The following is a 14,833-nucleotide window of genomic DNA, read 5'->3' as shown; positions in this document are numbered from 1 at the left end:
TTGAACGAATTGGGCTTCGAATTGCTCCCTCATCCACCGTATTCTCCAGATTTGGCCCCCAGTGACTTTTTCCTGTTCTCAGACCTCAAGAGAATGCTCGCTGGTAAAAAATTTAGAAGCAATGAAGAGGTAATCGCTGAAACTGATGCCTATTTTGAGGCAAAGGACAAATCGTACTACAAAAATGGTATCGAAAAGTTGGAAGATCGCTATAATCGCTGTATCGCCTCTGATGGCAATTATGTTGAATAATAAAAACGAATTTTGGCAAAAAAATGTGTATTTCTATTAAACGATACGGACTTTTCAGCCGAACTGTTAACTTTGTCTCACATTTTTTTTCTTGAAAATTCTTCACACTTTCATAAAATCTGATCGAAACACTCAAAAAATTTTTAACGATTCTCAAAAACCCCAAAATATCATTTTTTTTAAATCAGGAACACCTTTTTTTAGGTTTATTTTCATAAATACACAAGAAAATGACTTAATTTAAAATCAATTTACACAACAAAAATTTTTTTTGGATTTTGATGAAATTTTGTCCCAAGATAGGTTATTATCTTTCCTACCAACCATTGCAAGATGGGCACATTTAAGGAAAAAAAATTTCTGACAAATTTTTTCTTGTCCAAACTTTTTGCCTTTCTCATATAGAGGCTATGCAATCGCTGTGAAAACCGGTGGGCCGAGTGTCATATACCATTCGACTCATGTGACAAATAATGTCAGTCAACTTTCTCAGAGATGGCGTGACCGATTTTCACAAACTTTGATGAAAAGGTCTTATGGCCTCAATATGTGCAAATTTATTAAAAAATGCGCACTCAATTTTCTCGGAAATTTCTTAACCGATTTTCACAAACTAAGAAGCGAATAAAAGGTTTTAGAATTCGTTAAAAAAGTCCCGGAGAAGTTGATCCAGATCCAAATTCCGGTTCCAGTATTAAAGTGCGATAAGTGAAAATTTACAATTTCATGAGTATTTTTCGCAAGCGATAGCGAAACGAGGTGCACATTTTTATAAAACTTACTTCATACATTCATCTAGTTGGATCTCGTTAGTTATAGAATGTATAAAACTACTTTGGGACTACTAGTCTCCGGTTTTCGCTTCCGAAAACACCGATAATTGTGAAGAAAATCTTCAAAAACGGAACTTACTTCAATTTCTCAGCAACGGTTAAGCCGATTTTCACGAATTATGATTTAAATTAAAGCTCTCTTTGTCTTTAAATATACTGTACAATTTCATCCTGATCCGACTTCCGGTTCGAAAGTTATAGGGCGATGAGTGTCAAAACATTCAAAACGACGATGCAAAACTAGTACGCGACGGTACGGTTCGCAGGTTGCTTCGTTCAATTTCGTATAGCGTGCAGGGTTGCCACATTAAAATTTATATTTTTCAGGTGAAAAAAAATAAATTTTTAATTCTTTTATTCAATTTGTATCTACTTGTTATTACAAGATCATGATAACGATACTTTTCTATAAAGGTGAAAATACGATTGAAAATTGATTCAAAATGTACTGAGCTGTAAGTGTTCAAAACCTGACCACATTTCTACGTGTATTTTTCCTTGAGTTTGCACCCCTATACAGAAAATAAAGATGTGTTCAACATCAAAAATTTATGCAATCGCTTGAAAAATTGACTACTGAAAATTGGCCCAGAGGGCTAAGTGTTCTTTATTATTTGACACAGTTCATCGAGCTATTGTCACTCATAAAATAAAAAAAAATTATACTAGATCTGACTTAAAACTAATTCAATTATAAGTTATATTAGTTACTTACTAAAGAAAAGATTTGGCTATACTGGTTCTATGTTCCCGGTTCCAGAAGTACCGGAAATAATGGTCAAAAAGTTTATAACGAGACTCACTCAATTTTCTCAGAGATGATTTGATCGATTTCCACGAACAGGCTCAAACGAAAGTTTCTATAGTCTCATAGGCTGCTGTTTAATTTCATCCGGGTCCGACCTTCGGTTCCAGTACTATAGGTTAAAGTGTGTTTAATCATTTAGTGCGACGATTCAAAATAAAGAAAAATTCTGATTGACTTGATATAACTGTTTACTGATTGATCTGGTTATGTTATCAGGTGTACAACTTTGCTTCCGCCGTTTTTTCCAAAATTAAAAGCTTTATTGCGAGAAAGTGCTCACAGATGTATTATTCAAAGTATTGCCCGTTGTTAGCGACATCCCATCTTTCCGGCAATTTTCGGATCCCGGCTCGAAAAAAGGAGTCCTCTTTTGACACTATCCATGAAGCAATCCATTTTTCCTACTCTTCGAAGGATTGAAAATGTTGATCTGCCAGGCCGTGTGCCACCGAACGGAATAGGTGGAAGTCGAAAGGGGCGACATCTGAGGAATACGGCGGGTGGGGTAAGACTTCCCATTTCAGCGTTTCCAGGTACTTTTTGACCACTTTCGCGAAGTGAGGCCGAGCATTGTCGTGTTGGAGGATGGCCGCTTTTCTTTAAGCGCGCGACTAAAGCGCATCAGTTGCGTTCGGTAGCGATCTCCTGTGATAGTTTCACCCGGTTTTAAGAGCTCGTAGTAAATCACACCGAGCTGTTCCCACCAAATACAAATCATAACCTTGGGGCCGTGAATATTCGGTTTTGCCTCCGACGAAGTATTATGCCCGGGCTTTCCCCATGATTTTCTGCGTTCGAACCCACTTTTCATCACCGGTTTCGATTCGATGTAAAAACTCCTTACGATTTTGTCTTTGAAGCAGTTGCTCACATGCACTCGATGTCCCTCAATTTCAACTCATACGGCATCCAGTTTCCTTCTCTCTGAATTATGCCCAGGGCCTTGAGACGTTTTGAAATAGCTTGCTGACTCACTACCAACGATTCGGCAAGCTCTTTTGGGTTTGGCACCAATCTTCATCAAGCAATGCTTCATCTTTGAAGGTTCTTTCTCTTCCACCACCATGTTTGTCTTCGACATCGAAATCACCATTTTTAAAATGTTGAAACCACTCCCGACACGTTCTTTTACTCAGAGCAGCATCACCGTAAGTTTCTAAGAGCATTCGATGTGCTTCAGCTGCATTTTTTTTTCGAATTATAACAGAAAGGAAATATAAGTAATATGAGAAAGGCATCATTACACCTCTAGGTGGATTAAAACAGGTTTTATAAATGGGCATAGTTATATACAATAGAATATGTCATAATATACAGTATTATACCTTATGATCAAAAATTCCCGCGCTTGTCCAATCGGTAAACTTTTATTCTCTCAACGTTGGCAACACTTTTATACACATTCTGTCAAATTTTGACGCATATCGAACGATTAGTTTTAGTTTGGCGTCTATACAAAGAAGTTGAAAAATTTTCGTGTGGCGATTTTTATAATGGATGGTTTCGGCTCGCCTTCGAAGCGCCATTCGGTCGATTGTTGTGCGGTTTCGACGTGATGGCATTAGTAGATCAACATAATTTGCTAATACACTGATGAGCTGAATGCGAAACGTAAATAATTCAATTTCGTCATGTGCACTTTTGCACAAACCGGAACCCAAGAAGTTCCAAACTACCAATTGAATATTACATGTCATAATAATAATATAATATAATATAATATAATCAGTGTTGAAAAAAAAACACTTAAGTTTTCACAAGTACCTGGGGCATATAACTGATTTTGATATGTTTACGTTTCGTCTTTGACACATTAGTGCACAACATTTGACTAACCCCTGAATGACCAAACCGGCATCGACCAGAAAGAGTCGAAAACACGTTTTCGTTTGGCACGTCAGTATAGACATTGCATTTCGATGCAAAGAAAAAGGGTTCTGCAAATAGAAGAAACTTTATGTCTGCTTAGCAGTTCAAATTGAACTGCCGAGTTTTGCATTAAGCAGTTCAATTTGAACTGCTATGCACTGATGAGTCTCTTTGAACGTAAACATTGCAAAATTTTTTATGTGCCCTAGCACAAAATTTTATTATGTGCTCTATCACAAATTTGGATTTGTATCAATAGTGCTGATGAATGCGAAATTTATTCGGCATTATTTATTGATGGTGGAGTTATATGTTGTATGATTACTAATAGTTATAATGATAATAAAACATTAATGAAAAACCAATCACAAATGATGTTATACAGCTGATTAGAAAATATTAATTATTTAGTTTGGATATCTTAGGGCTTGTTCAGGAGTGTTCTAGTTCTAGATGCATAATTTATGTCAGTTTTAAAATTTAAATCTCGAATTTATAACAAAATAAACTGGCAGCCCCAGCAACGTTTTATCTGTGTTTCAAATATAGAAACGGCTTGCTGGGGATACGCAGCTGTTGAATTTGCTCTTACGCAGAAGTAACAGTAGCGCAAACTGTCGTTACGCCAATTCAAACGCTGCGCCTGCTTTGTTTTCGAGACATGCTGGCAATACTGCGTAAAAAATATGTGATAAAAAATATTATTGTTCATATCGACCACCCTACGTGCATCGAAAATACCGCAGTCATTATTTCTCAGTTGCGATTCCGATAAAAATATAATAATTAAATCTTGCACGAATCACTTCGGTGTCGAGCTGAAGCGTAGTGGAAATTCAACATCGAAATATCATCGGAGGCGCTTCTCCCTTCCGATTATCTCTTTAGAGGTATTTCTGTGGGTGAAAATTCGTCAACAAGTTTTACTGACACAAAAAATCACTTGTGAGCCTCGAGGTTCAGAGTTTTGTGGATTCCTCTTTCATGAATGAAAATCTCGGAAGTGATTTTTTCAGTCACTGAGTTTTTTTAGAATATTTAGAACTGATTTTTTCACGAGTGATAATGAAATACACTTATTTTGATTATAACTTTTCCAACACTAAATATAATATAATATAATAGAAATGAGTGTTCGATTACCGGTACCCTTTTCTGTGAAGCTTATAACTTCTCACTAAAAGCACATTATGCGGAACTATATACATTAATGGAAAGGTAAAGTTCTTAGCTAACAACTGATTGAAAAAATAAAGTTGATTTATTCGATTGAACAAACTTTATTATCATTTTAGTGAAGTAATTAGTTTTGGCCATTTCAAAAAAGGTGTTCGGTTACCGGCACCCCAAGAAATTTTGCTAAAACTGGAAAAATAAAGGTAAAGACTGCAATAATTCAGAGAAAAACATAAGTTACTCTTTTTGGAGACGTCTTGGACAAAAGTCTTCATTGTCTAACGGTGACTTCGCCTTGGCACTCTTGGCCGATGATTTGGATGGTTGCGCTTTTGGTGTTGATTTAGCCGGTCTTCCACGTTTTTTTTTTTGCCGGAGCATCTGCTGCATGTGCAGCTAGATGTTTGGCTAAAACTTTGGCTTGCTTTGTCTCGACAGCAGCCTGTCTCTTTGCTTCTATGATCTTCAAATTTGTCGAAAAAATAGGGTGCCGCTAACCGAAATCGGTAGACATTTTGAAAATGACGAAAAAAAAACTTTGGTTGCGAAAATTTAATAGCATCCGGTATTAAATCACGAAATAGATCAATTTCACCTCATAAATATTCAATTCATTCACCTTTTTGATTGATGCCTTTCAATTTATGATACTATATAAAACAATCAGAAAAAACTTTGGTCATTTTCACGCAATTAAAATTTGGTATGTTGCAATATATTATGATATATATTGCAATGTCGGATAGGTTGTAACTTATAAGCCATTTCACACCCTCTCAGCGAGGATTAGATAGGAACTTGTGAGCACTTAGTTATCTCACCTTTTGACGACCCCTAGAGAAATTCAAAGACTATAACTAAACTGTATCGATGCCAAAGCAAATCTGTATTTTCAATCTAATAATAATCCGATCTGTTTCTGTTCAACACAGCTACGACGAGGGATCCATCATCATCAAGGTGGGCCGCGAAGAACCGGCCATGTCGATGGACGTAAATGGCGGTAAAATCGTTTGGGCTCGACACTCGGAAATGCAGCAGGTTAACTTAAAAGCCCTGCCCGAAGGTAAGTGCTACGGTTGTTCGTTCTTTTTTTCGACTGAAAAAGGGGCTACACTATCATCACAGGTCGTAGGCAAATCAAGCTGGGGGACAATTCAAGGTAACTCAATGGCAACAAAGCAGAACAAAAAAAAAACAAGAGGAAGTTGACTGTTATCGTCCCTATACCGGCGCATCAGCCATAACTGTTTGTTGTGCCTACTAGCTTCCGAGTGTTAGGGATACGGAAGAAAAAATATTCCCATGCTGATTGAAGATGCGATGAGGGAAAGCTTACTGATGCATGCTTTTACCTTAATTACAAGTGCAGTGTCATTCGGCATGATTGTTGCTCGTCTTTTATTTCACTCTCTGCGACGATTGCAACCGGAACATGGCTCAGTTCCGAATCGTGTTATGTAGGATTGCTTTCGAGTCTGCATCCAAGTACCATAATACAAATGCCGCTCCAGCGAAATGTCACAAGAGGTTACGCGGGAATACCGGCAATATCCATTATCCGTGTGACGACTCATTAGCGAGATTAATGTTGACAGCATAAAAGTCCTTAGCAAAATTGCCAAAAGCATTGAAATAGCAAGGGTTCGGTATGGTTTTTCACCTCACCAAACTACCGATGGAAAGAATCAAACAGTAAATTAAATTAACCTCCGATTATTAATAAAAATGTCACTTTAAAAAAGCTTCCACAAGAAAAGACCCATCATGATCTCAATTTTATTCTGTTTATTTTCGCAACACCAATCAATGAAGAGCTGAAGTTGATGTTGTAGTCGTCGACAATCCTCCACAGTTCGAACAACAACATACAATTTCAAGTCGTCCGCATAAATTAGTTTCAAACCATCTCCAAATGGAACATCGTGAAAACAAATAACAACAAATGGAACATCATGCAGAGAAACAAAGATGAGATAATTTACCCAGAAATATGTTGTAATCAATTTTGTCAAATGCAGCCTTCAGATCCGCATGACATCCATTTGTGCCTTATTTTCCATGCAAGCAATACATTTAGATGTGAACGTTAATAAATTTGTCGTAAAAGATCTTTCTGGTATAAATTCATGTTGGTCGAATAAGATGTAAATTTTTGCTCGGTCCAATATATTGCCGCTGATAATAATTATGAAAAGTTTCGAAGAAGCAGAGAGATTGGTTATCCCACGATAATTCGACACATTTCAGCTATCACCATTCTAGAATACAGGGCCCACGAATGCTTGCTTCCATTCCATATGGAAACTTTCCTTGATCGAATGATCGATTAAAGATAGTACTCAGGGTTACAGCTTGATCGATCCATCGTGCCCGCTGTGCGCCTCTTCTTCTTACACCGGTCGGATCATTTTAATCGGGTTGTTCTCTGACATTCTAACAACATGCCCGGTCCACCGTAACCGTCCGACCTTGGCCGTTTGGACGAGGGTTGGTCATCCCAGCAAATGGTGCAGTTCATGGTTTATTCGCCTTCTCCACGTACTGTCAGTGTCATTATCGGCAGTCACCAGTGAGCCCAAGTACATGAACTCGTTGACCATTTCGATTTCTTCACCGCCAATCAGAACTCGTAATGGATGGCTAACATTATCTTCTCTCAAGCTTCATTTACTATGTTTTTGACACATTGATGTCTAGTCCGATCCGCTTGGCGTCAGCTTTTATTCTGATGTATGTATATTCCATTTTCTCAAAGTTTCGTACTATAATGTCCCAAGTAGTATGTTAAGTTGCTGTCCTGTATATTTCTACTGACTGTGCAATTTATCAAGTTAGTTTATATCACTATTCTAGTAACTGTTGTGTTATGGAAAAAGCGCAATTTTTCTGTGTTGTGCAACATACTTTCAAGTTCATCCGTTATTACGAACATTTATTCACAACTATTGTGCAACTGATACAAAAACTCATGCGTCGATCCCATCGAAAAGGTAGTAATAAAATCAGCGGAGAAACGGATCTTGTAATATAATCTGCACATGAAAAATGATAATGCTACATATTGTGGAATTGATCTTTTGTGTTTTTGTAATTGAAAAATCGACAACGAACTGCATTTTTGTGGTGGAACATGTATTCGTACGCCCGAAATTTTTAAGCGCCTTTAAATTAACGTGTTTTGGTGATAGTGCACAAATTTCTGTGAAAATAACAGTCTAGTATGTTTAATGAGAATCATCGGAATGGTGTTTAAAGTACGTGTATTCAAACATTCTTTAAAATTCTCAGACGTATTCTGGGGAATGGTACATTCTGTTGTATCTCTTTCTACTAATTGATATCTTCGTGACTATGGTTTTCTGGAGAATGGTACATTCTGGGGAAAATACTTCGTTGCTTTCTTTTCTGGGAAATGGTTTTCGAGAGATTGTCGTACAACCTAAGAAAGTTATCAAACATTCATACACCTTTTCAGACGATTTTAATCATATTGATGTTTCAATTAATCTGAAAAATCTTGGAATAAATTTTTCTTCAATATTTTCCATTATGGCATCGAGGGTAACAGTGTGTTGAAAAGAAAATTGTTCACCCAACGTAATGATTTATTTTACCTAAATAAATGGAAATATAAACGTGTAAATATTAAAAAGAGAAATTTTTGTTTTTATTTTTATCAAAACAGTTGTTTTTATATTTATCAAACTAGTTGACTTAAACAACAATATAATTTAGTCATTCATCTTAGTGAACCCGACTTTTGTGATACGCACGTAGGTGTGCTTTAGTTGCAAAAACAAGTTGCTCAAGCGGTAATATATAACTAGGAGAGTAACTATGATGAACTTAACTTTTCTTTCAATATATTTAAAAAGTGATGTCAGGTCTGTTCATTTTTTTTTTCGCGAGATAAAAACCGGTTACAAATTATCTCATTGTTTTTTGTTTTGATTGCATATGTAATGCTGTATTTCTGGAACTTTTATGATAATATTCTCATGTCGGCAAGTTTTGCGTTCATTTCAAGCAGATAAATCTGGTACAATTTATTTGCAAGTTTCGAATTGTGTTTCTAAAAATGAAGAAATCTGCACACATTGACCTAATATTTCATGAGACAATCAAGACAATGTGGACTCGGTAGCAAAATAGTTTTTACTGCGAGGTTTTCAATTCGGCTTATCAGTTTTTGCCTTGCGAAGAGCATAATTTCATTATTTTTTTCTTCACAAGATATATACAGCCATTTCGGCATATATTGAGTCCGATACAATTATGACAGCCATTTGGAAAATTTTTGATAAGTTGAACAATTGTTTTAGTTACTTCGTTTTTACATTTTTGCTGAGCTTCTATAACAGCTAGTGCAACGTGGGCAAGTTTGTGATTTGCTGCACAATTGTTTCAGATGTACCTTAAATTGTTCTATAGTGATTTTTTGGGTAGAATTGTAAAACTTAACAGTAATAAGTTGCACAACCGATTTTAATATATTTAAAAATCTTTTTGAACATATCTAACATAAAAAACAATTCTAAAACAATTGTAGAACCTCTTGAAATTTCTATAAGTTACATTTGCTACTTGGGGTCAATATCATCAACGAAACCAAGTAGCTGGATGGACTTTCTGAAAATCGTGTAACTCGTGTCTATCCTCGCTCTTCTTATCACACATTCCAACGCAATGTTGAAAGACACGAAAAATCATCACCTTGCCGTAACCCTCCGCTAGTTTCGAAGGGACTCGAGTTTATCCCCGATACTCGAACAACGCACATCACTCGATCCATCGTAGCCTTGACCAATAGTATCCGTTTATTCGGAGCACATAAGATCTGTATAATCTAGCATTAAGCAATCTATATGCATTGAAAGATCGATGAAAATTGGATGCATTAAGATAGGTTCTATGATGAAGCTTACGCTGACCTGCATTGCGTTCTCGTTTTAGACGGCGAATATGTGTCGTGCCCCATACTGGGGAAATGTGTGCTTTTTTACGGGGTGCGTCCAATTCAAGCCATCGGATGATCTCGCTACAGAATCCTTCAATCATTTCGTTATTCCACCAATGGCAAACAATGTAGTCCAATCAAAGTTATCCAAATGATCAATAAGAGCAGAGAAATCTATTAAACGATAAAACGGTTCATTATAACCATAATTTGTTCTAACAATAGGTAATCTCAAGAAGCGATGAGAACGTAGATTACGTAGATGAATGTCTAGATTATTCAGTTGCAAAAGTTCGGTACAATCGATACGAGATAGTAATAAATCAGTATCGAAAACGACTTTGAAGACATTTATATGAAGAAATAGCTTATCGAAGTCTATAAGCTTGCAGTGATCTTTGTTACTTGTAAGATGTGTAGAATCCATGCATGGTAAGTTGCTCAAAGAGTATCGAACAAATTTATACTGGATAGCTTCGATGCGTTCAATGTCAATTTGATAGTAAGGGCGTCTAGGATAGTAAGGGCGTCGGACTATAACACGATATAATGCCGTAAGGCAGAGTACATCAGCAAAGCTCTTGGTAACGTGAAAAACTGAACCTAATGTCATTTTATACGTTTCGCCTTCAGCTCATCAGTGCGTCAGCAGTTTATGTTGAACTGCTAATGCCACCTAACGGTTCAACATAAACCGCTGAGCAGACGTAAAATTAGCATGCTTGAATTTCGGTAGTAAATGCTACATGTGGATCACGTTCCTGTCAAAAGCAGAGACTTTACTACACAACAACGTTCGAACATGTGGTATTTACTACAATTTTTCGGTAGGTAGCTCCAGAGGTTGCTACTCGTGTGTTTGCTGATGAAGTGAAGTAGAAAAATTAAAACCAAACCAAACGTGTTTTACTCTGTGGACTATGTTTTTGAGAAGATACTACAAACAACAGACTTTACTACGTTTTATTCATACGGCCCAATATCTTTACTAACGTGCCGAAAGAAACGAAACGAAACTAAGTGATGACATTCTGACCGTCAATAGATAGTAGTTATTTGTGGAATTAAGAAAATAATCAATTTGAATACAGCTTGGAATCAAGAATGATCCTTAAATCACCGAAGACTTGCTGTTCAGTATATTGTGAGACATATTGGGCCGTATGAATAAAATGTAGCATGCTTGAATTTCGGTAGTAAATGCTACGTGTGGATCACGTTCCTGTCAAAACATGCTACAAACTGTAGTATTAACTACAAGTTTTCGGTAGGTAGCTCTAGAGGTTGCTACTCGTGTGTTTGCTGATAAAGTGAAGTACAGAAATGAAAAAAGTGGCATTTTTACAGATGTAAGTACGTTTCTTGCTTTGTGCATGCTTATGCCAGCTTTCCCGGCTCTGTGTCGATACGGTATGCAGTAAATGCTTAAATTCGGAAGTAGTATTAACTACATGTTCGAACTTGTTTTTTATTCATGCCAAACCGCGTTATACTCTGTGGACTTTGTTTTTGAGAAGATACTACAAACAACAGACTTACTACATTTTATTCATGCGGCCCAATATTGTCGTAGGTAATCAGCAACAAAACGGAAAACTTAGTTATTTTAAACCATTCTATTGTCATGATAACTGTTCGCGAATCAGTCTGTGACTGCAAATATATGATGTCTTCGAGAGATTTCACTAGATAATTTAACTTTAAATCGTCCGCAAAAGATAGTTTGAGATTTTTTAATATAAAACTTAAGCAGAGTAAAAATAATAATGGTCCTAGGTGACTGCCTTGAGAGAGTCCTTAGTTGACAGCGAGAGACGTTGTAGTGTAGTCTCCGACTTTCACTGTCGTTTCGCGACCAATTAGATATGAATGAAGTTGTTCGATTTGGCATAAATCCATTTCGAGTTTCTGAGATGTAGCTGTTGCAGTTTTGCATCATAAAATCCAGAACTATGGTTTGCAAACAGTTTGGACACAACATAGTGCGCATATCCCACATAAAGGTCCCAAGGTTTGGTACCATAAAAACGTTGCGCCCGGGGTGAGTGGCCCAAGCGCAACGTCCCCCCCCCCCCCCTCTCTCCCCCCTCTCCTCAACAACTTATGCGACACTGATTTTTTTTACAAATATATGGAAGTGTTTCTGACTTAAGAAAATTATTTAACAGCATCGACATTGTAATTAAAATAGCAATAAAAAAGTTAATATGACCTTCGATAATATGCCCCCTTAAAAATGTTACCTTATTTTTAATTTTTTTCAATGAATGCTCATTTCTTTTTCTTTACCCTAAACAGGTACGGAGATCAAAGACGGCGAACGGCTACCGGTGGCCGTCAAGGACATGGGGGCATGTGAAATCTACCCGCAGACAATCGCCCACAACCCGAACGGACGGTAAGTTTTTTCTCCGACCTTTTCAGTTGGTCACCGTAGCAGCAGCAGTAAAAAAATTAACCGTTTTCCCGTTTGCCATTTTCAGATTCGTGGTCGTGTGCGGCGATGGCGAGTACATCATTTACACATCGATGGCCCTGCGTAATAAAGCCTTCGGTTCGGCCCAGGAGTTTGTGTGGGCCTCGGAGAACAGCGAGTATGCAGTGCGAGAATCGAGTGGTGCGGTTAAGCTGTTCCGGAACTTTAAGGAACGGAAAAGTTTCACACCGGATTACGGAGCCGAAGGTAGGTCATGTTTGCTATTGCTACCATCGATTCACTATATCGAAACTAACGCTCGAAAACATTCTCTGTTGTTTTTTTTTCTTCAACTAATTGCCACGCTTCCCCTGTCCAACAAAAACAAAACATAAAATTAAATAATTCACATTGTTGCACTAATTGTTAGAAGGTACTTATCCATTTAGTCCAATGCATCATAATATTATGGTTGTAAGTCGTTCGGTTAACAAACAAATGATTTTGCAGGAATTTTCGGTGGACAACTGTTGGGTGTCAAGACTTCGTCCGGGCTATCGTTTTACGATTGGGAGAATCTCGAACTGATTAGAAGGATTGAAGTTCAACCAAGGTAAGCAAAGCATTACATTCCAGTGTAAGACAGTTTGTACTAATCGTTCCCTCCGTCGGTATAGGCACGTATTTTGGAACGAAGCCGGTACATTAGTTTGTCTGGCCACAGAGGACTCGTACTTCATTTTGCAGGTGGACACCGGCATGATTCAGAATGCGCTGGCCACCAAGCAACAGCTCAGCGAAGACGGTATCGAGGAAGCATTCGATGTGAGTATTCCATTGGAACGGTAATTTGATTTAGGCAATTATTGTCATCGTTTCAACGACAGGTCCTCGGAGAGGTCAGCGAAGCGGTTCGTACCGGATTATGGGTTGGGGATTGTTTCATATACACAAACTCGGTCAACAGAATCAACTATTACGTAGGAGGTGAAATTGTCACTATTTCGCATTTGGACAGGACGATGTATCTACTTGGTTATGTGCCCAAGGATAATCGGTAGGTTCGACGGAGAAAAATACATTTTGCTATTTCAATATAACCCGTCATCGTTCAATCCTAGGTTGTACCTCGGTGATAAGGAGCTCAATGTAACCAGCTTCGCGCTGTTACTGTCCGTGCTCGAGTATCAGACCGCGGTGATGCGACGGGACTTTGTGACGGCCGACCGGGTACTACCGACCATTCCGAAGGAGCACCGAACCCGAGTGGCACACTTCCTTGAGAAGCAAGGTTTCAAACAGCAGGCCCTACAGGTTTCTACTGATCCTGAACATCGGTTCGATTTGGCTTTACAGATCGGCGATCTCGACACCGCACTGGTGCTTGCACGGGAATCCGACAGTCCTCAAAAATGGTCCCAACTGGCGAGCATTGCCACCAGCAAGAACAAATTCGATCTGGTCAAGGAATGCCTAACCAATGCGAACGATTTTGGTGGGCTGCTGCTGCTGGCTACCAGTTCGGGTAGGTTTGACGCTGCGAAACGAGAGTTGTGTATGTGATAATAATTTTAAATGAGTGTGAAAAATGAATGAACATTGGGTGATTTTGCGGGTGGGTCCATGCCTAAGATGGTAATAGGATGCGAACAATTTTTGCACACCAAGTCTTTTTCAGTATGGCGGCAGTATGAGCTACAATTTTGATTGTCAATAAAATTAAAATGAATGTATTAAAATATGGCTCCGTACTCAAGAAAATTGAGCTAATCTATTCAAATTGTATTCATTGGACGAAGTCATAAAGCTAGTCTGATATACAATCTTTGTCGTTTTTCCATCCAACACAGGTGATACCGACATGCTTCGAAATCTAGGCGAGAATGGAGTGTCGCAAGGAAAATTCAACATCTCGTTTTTGTCGATGTTTTTGCTCGGCGATTTGGAGAAATGTCTGGAAATTCTCATCCAAACTAATCGGATACCAGAAGCAGCATTTTTCGCTAGGTTTATTTTACAATGCAACTTACCATGCCGAATATAATGTTAACGTTTTTTTTTTCAATTAGAACTTACCTGCCCAGCAAAATATCATATGTGCTAGACATTTGGAGAACGGAGCTGGCAAAAATCAACGAGAAAGCTGGTCAAAGTTTGGCTGATCCACAGCAGTACGAAAATCTATTCCCCGGTTTCTACGATTCGGTAAAAACGCAACAGTTCTTAGTGTCGGAGCGATCAGTCTTACTGCCGGCTAGTGCTGCCACTGATGTAAGTTACAATCCAATGCAGCGCTCAAACTGTAGAGAAAACACTGTGAATTTCGTTCTTAGGTTCCACTGAACATTGATCGATGCCCGGTGGCAGAAATGAAAACGGCAGAGAACGAAGGTCGATTCGACTACGACCCGAGTTCCGGTACTGATGGAAGTGTATCAACAGGAGCAGCAGCAGAAACGGTAAATCGATTTTTCATACTGCCGGAACGTTATTTTTTAGCAATCAATCTTTCGACTTCT

At 38.1% G+C, this 14,833-nt stretch overlaps 1 protein-coding gene across 2 annotated transcripts in view; it reads left to right on the top strand.

Moving 5' to 3' along the window:
• The window catches only part of LOC131439622 (coatomer subunit beta'), a 174,355-nt gene that overhangs the window by 159,069 nt on the left and 453 nt on the right, over positions 1 to 14,833 (top strand). For both annotated transcript variants that reach the window (XM_058610870.1, XM_058610871.1), the window contains 10 exons: positions 5,871 to 6,004; positions 12,197 to 12,296; positions 12,382 to 12,581; positions 12,825 to 12,927; positions 12,992 to 13,139; positions 13,202 to 13,371; positions 13,436 to 13,839; positions 14,165 to 14,321; positions 14,384 to 14,585; positions 14,648 to 14,773. In XM_058610870.1, coding sequence (XP_058466853.1) covers positions 5,871 to 6,004; positions 12,197 to 12,296; positions 12,382 to 12,581; positions 12,825 to 12,927; positions 12,992 to 13,139; positions 13,202 to 13,371; positions 13,436 to 13,839; positions 14,165 to 14,321; positions 14,384 to 14,585; positions 14,648 to 14,773 — 1,744 coding nt within the window. The remainder of the gene's footprint in view (positions 1 to 5,870; positions 6,005 to 12,196; positions 12,297 to 12,381; positions 12,582 to 12,824; positions 12,928 to 12,991; positions 13,140 to 13,201; positions 13,372 to 13,435; positions 13,840 to 14,164; positions 14,322 to 14,383; positions 14,586 to 14,647; positions 14,774 to 14,833) is intronic.

The sequence above is a fragment of the Malaya genurostris genome, chromosome 3 (assembly GCF_030247185.1).
Source record: "Malaya genurostris strain Urasoe2022 chromosome 3, Malgen_1.1, whole genome shotgun sequence".
NCBI classification, from domain to species: Eukaryota; Metazoa; Arthropoda; class Insecta; order Diptera; family Culicidae; genus Malaya; species Malaya genurostris.
This window is presented reverse-complemented; position numbering and strand designations above follow the sequence as displayed.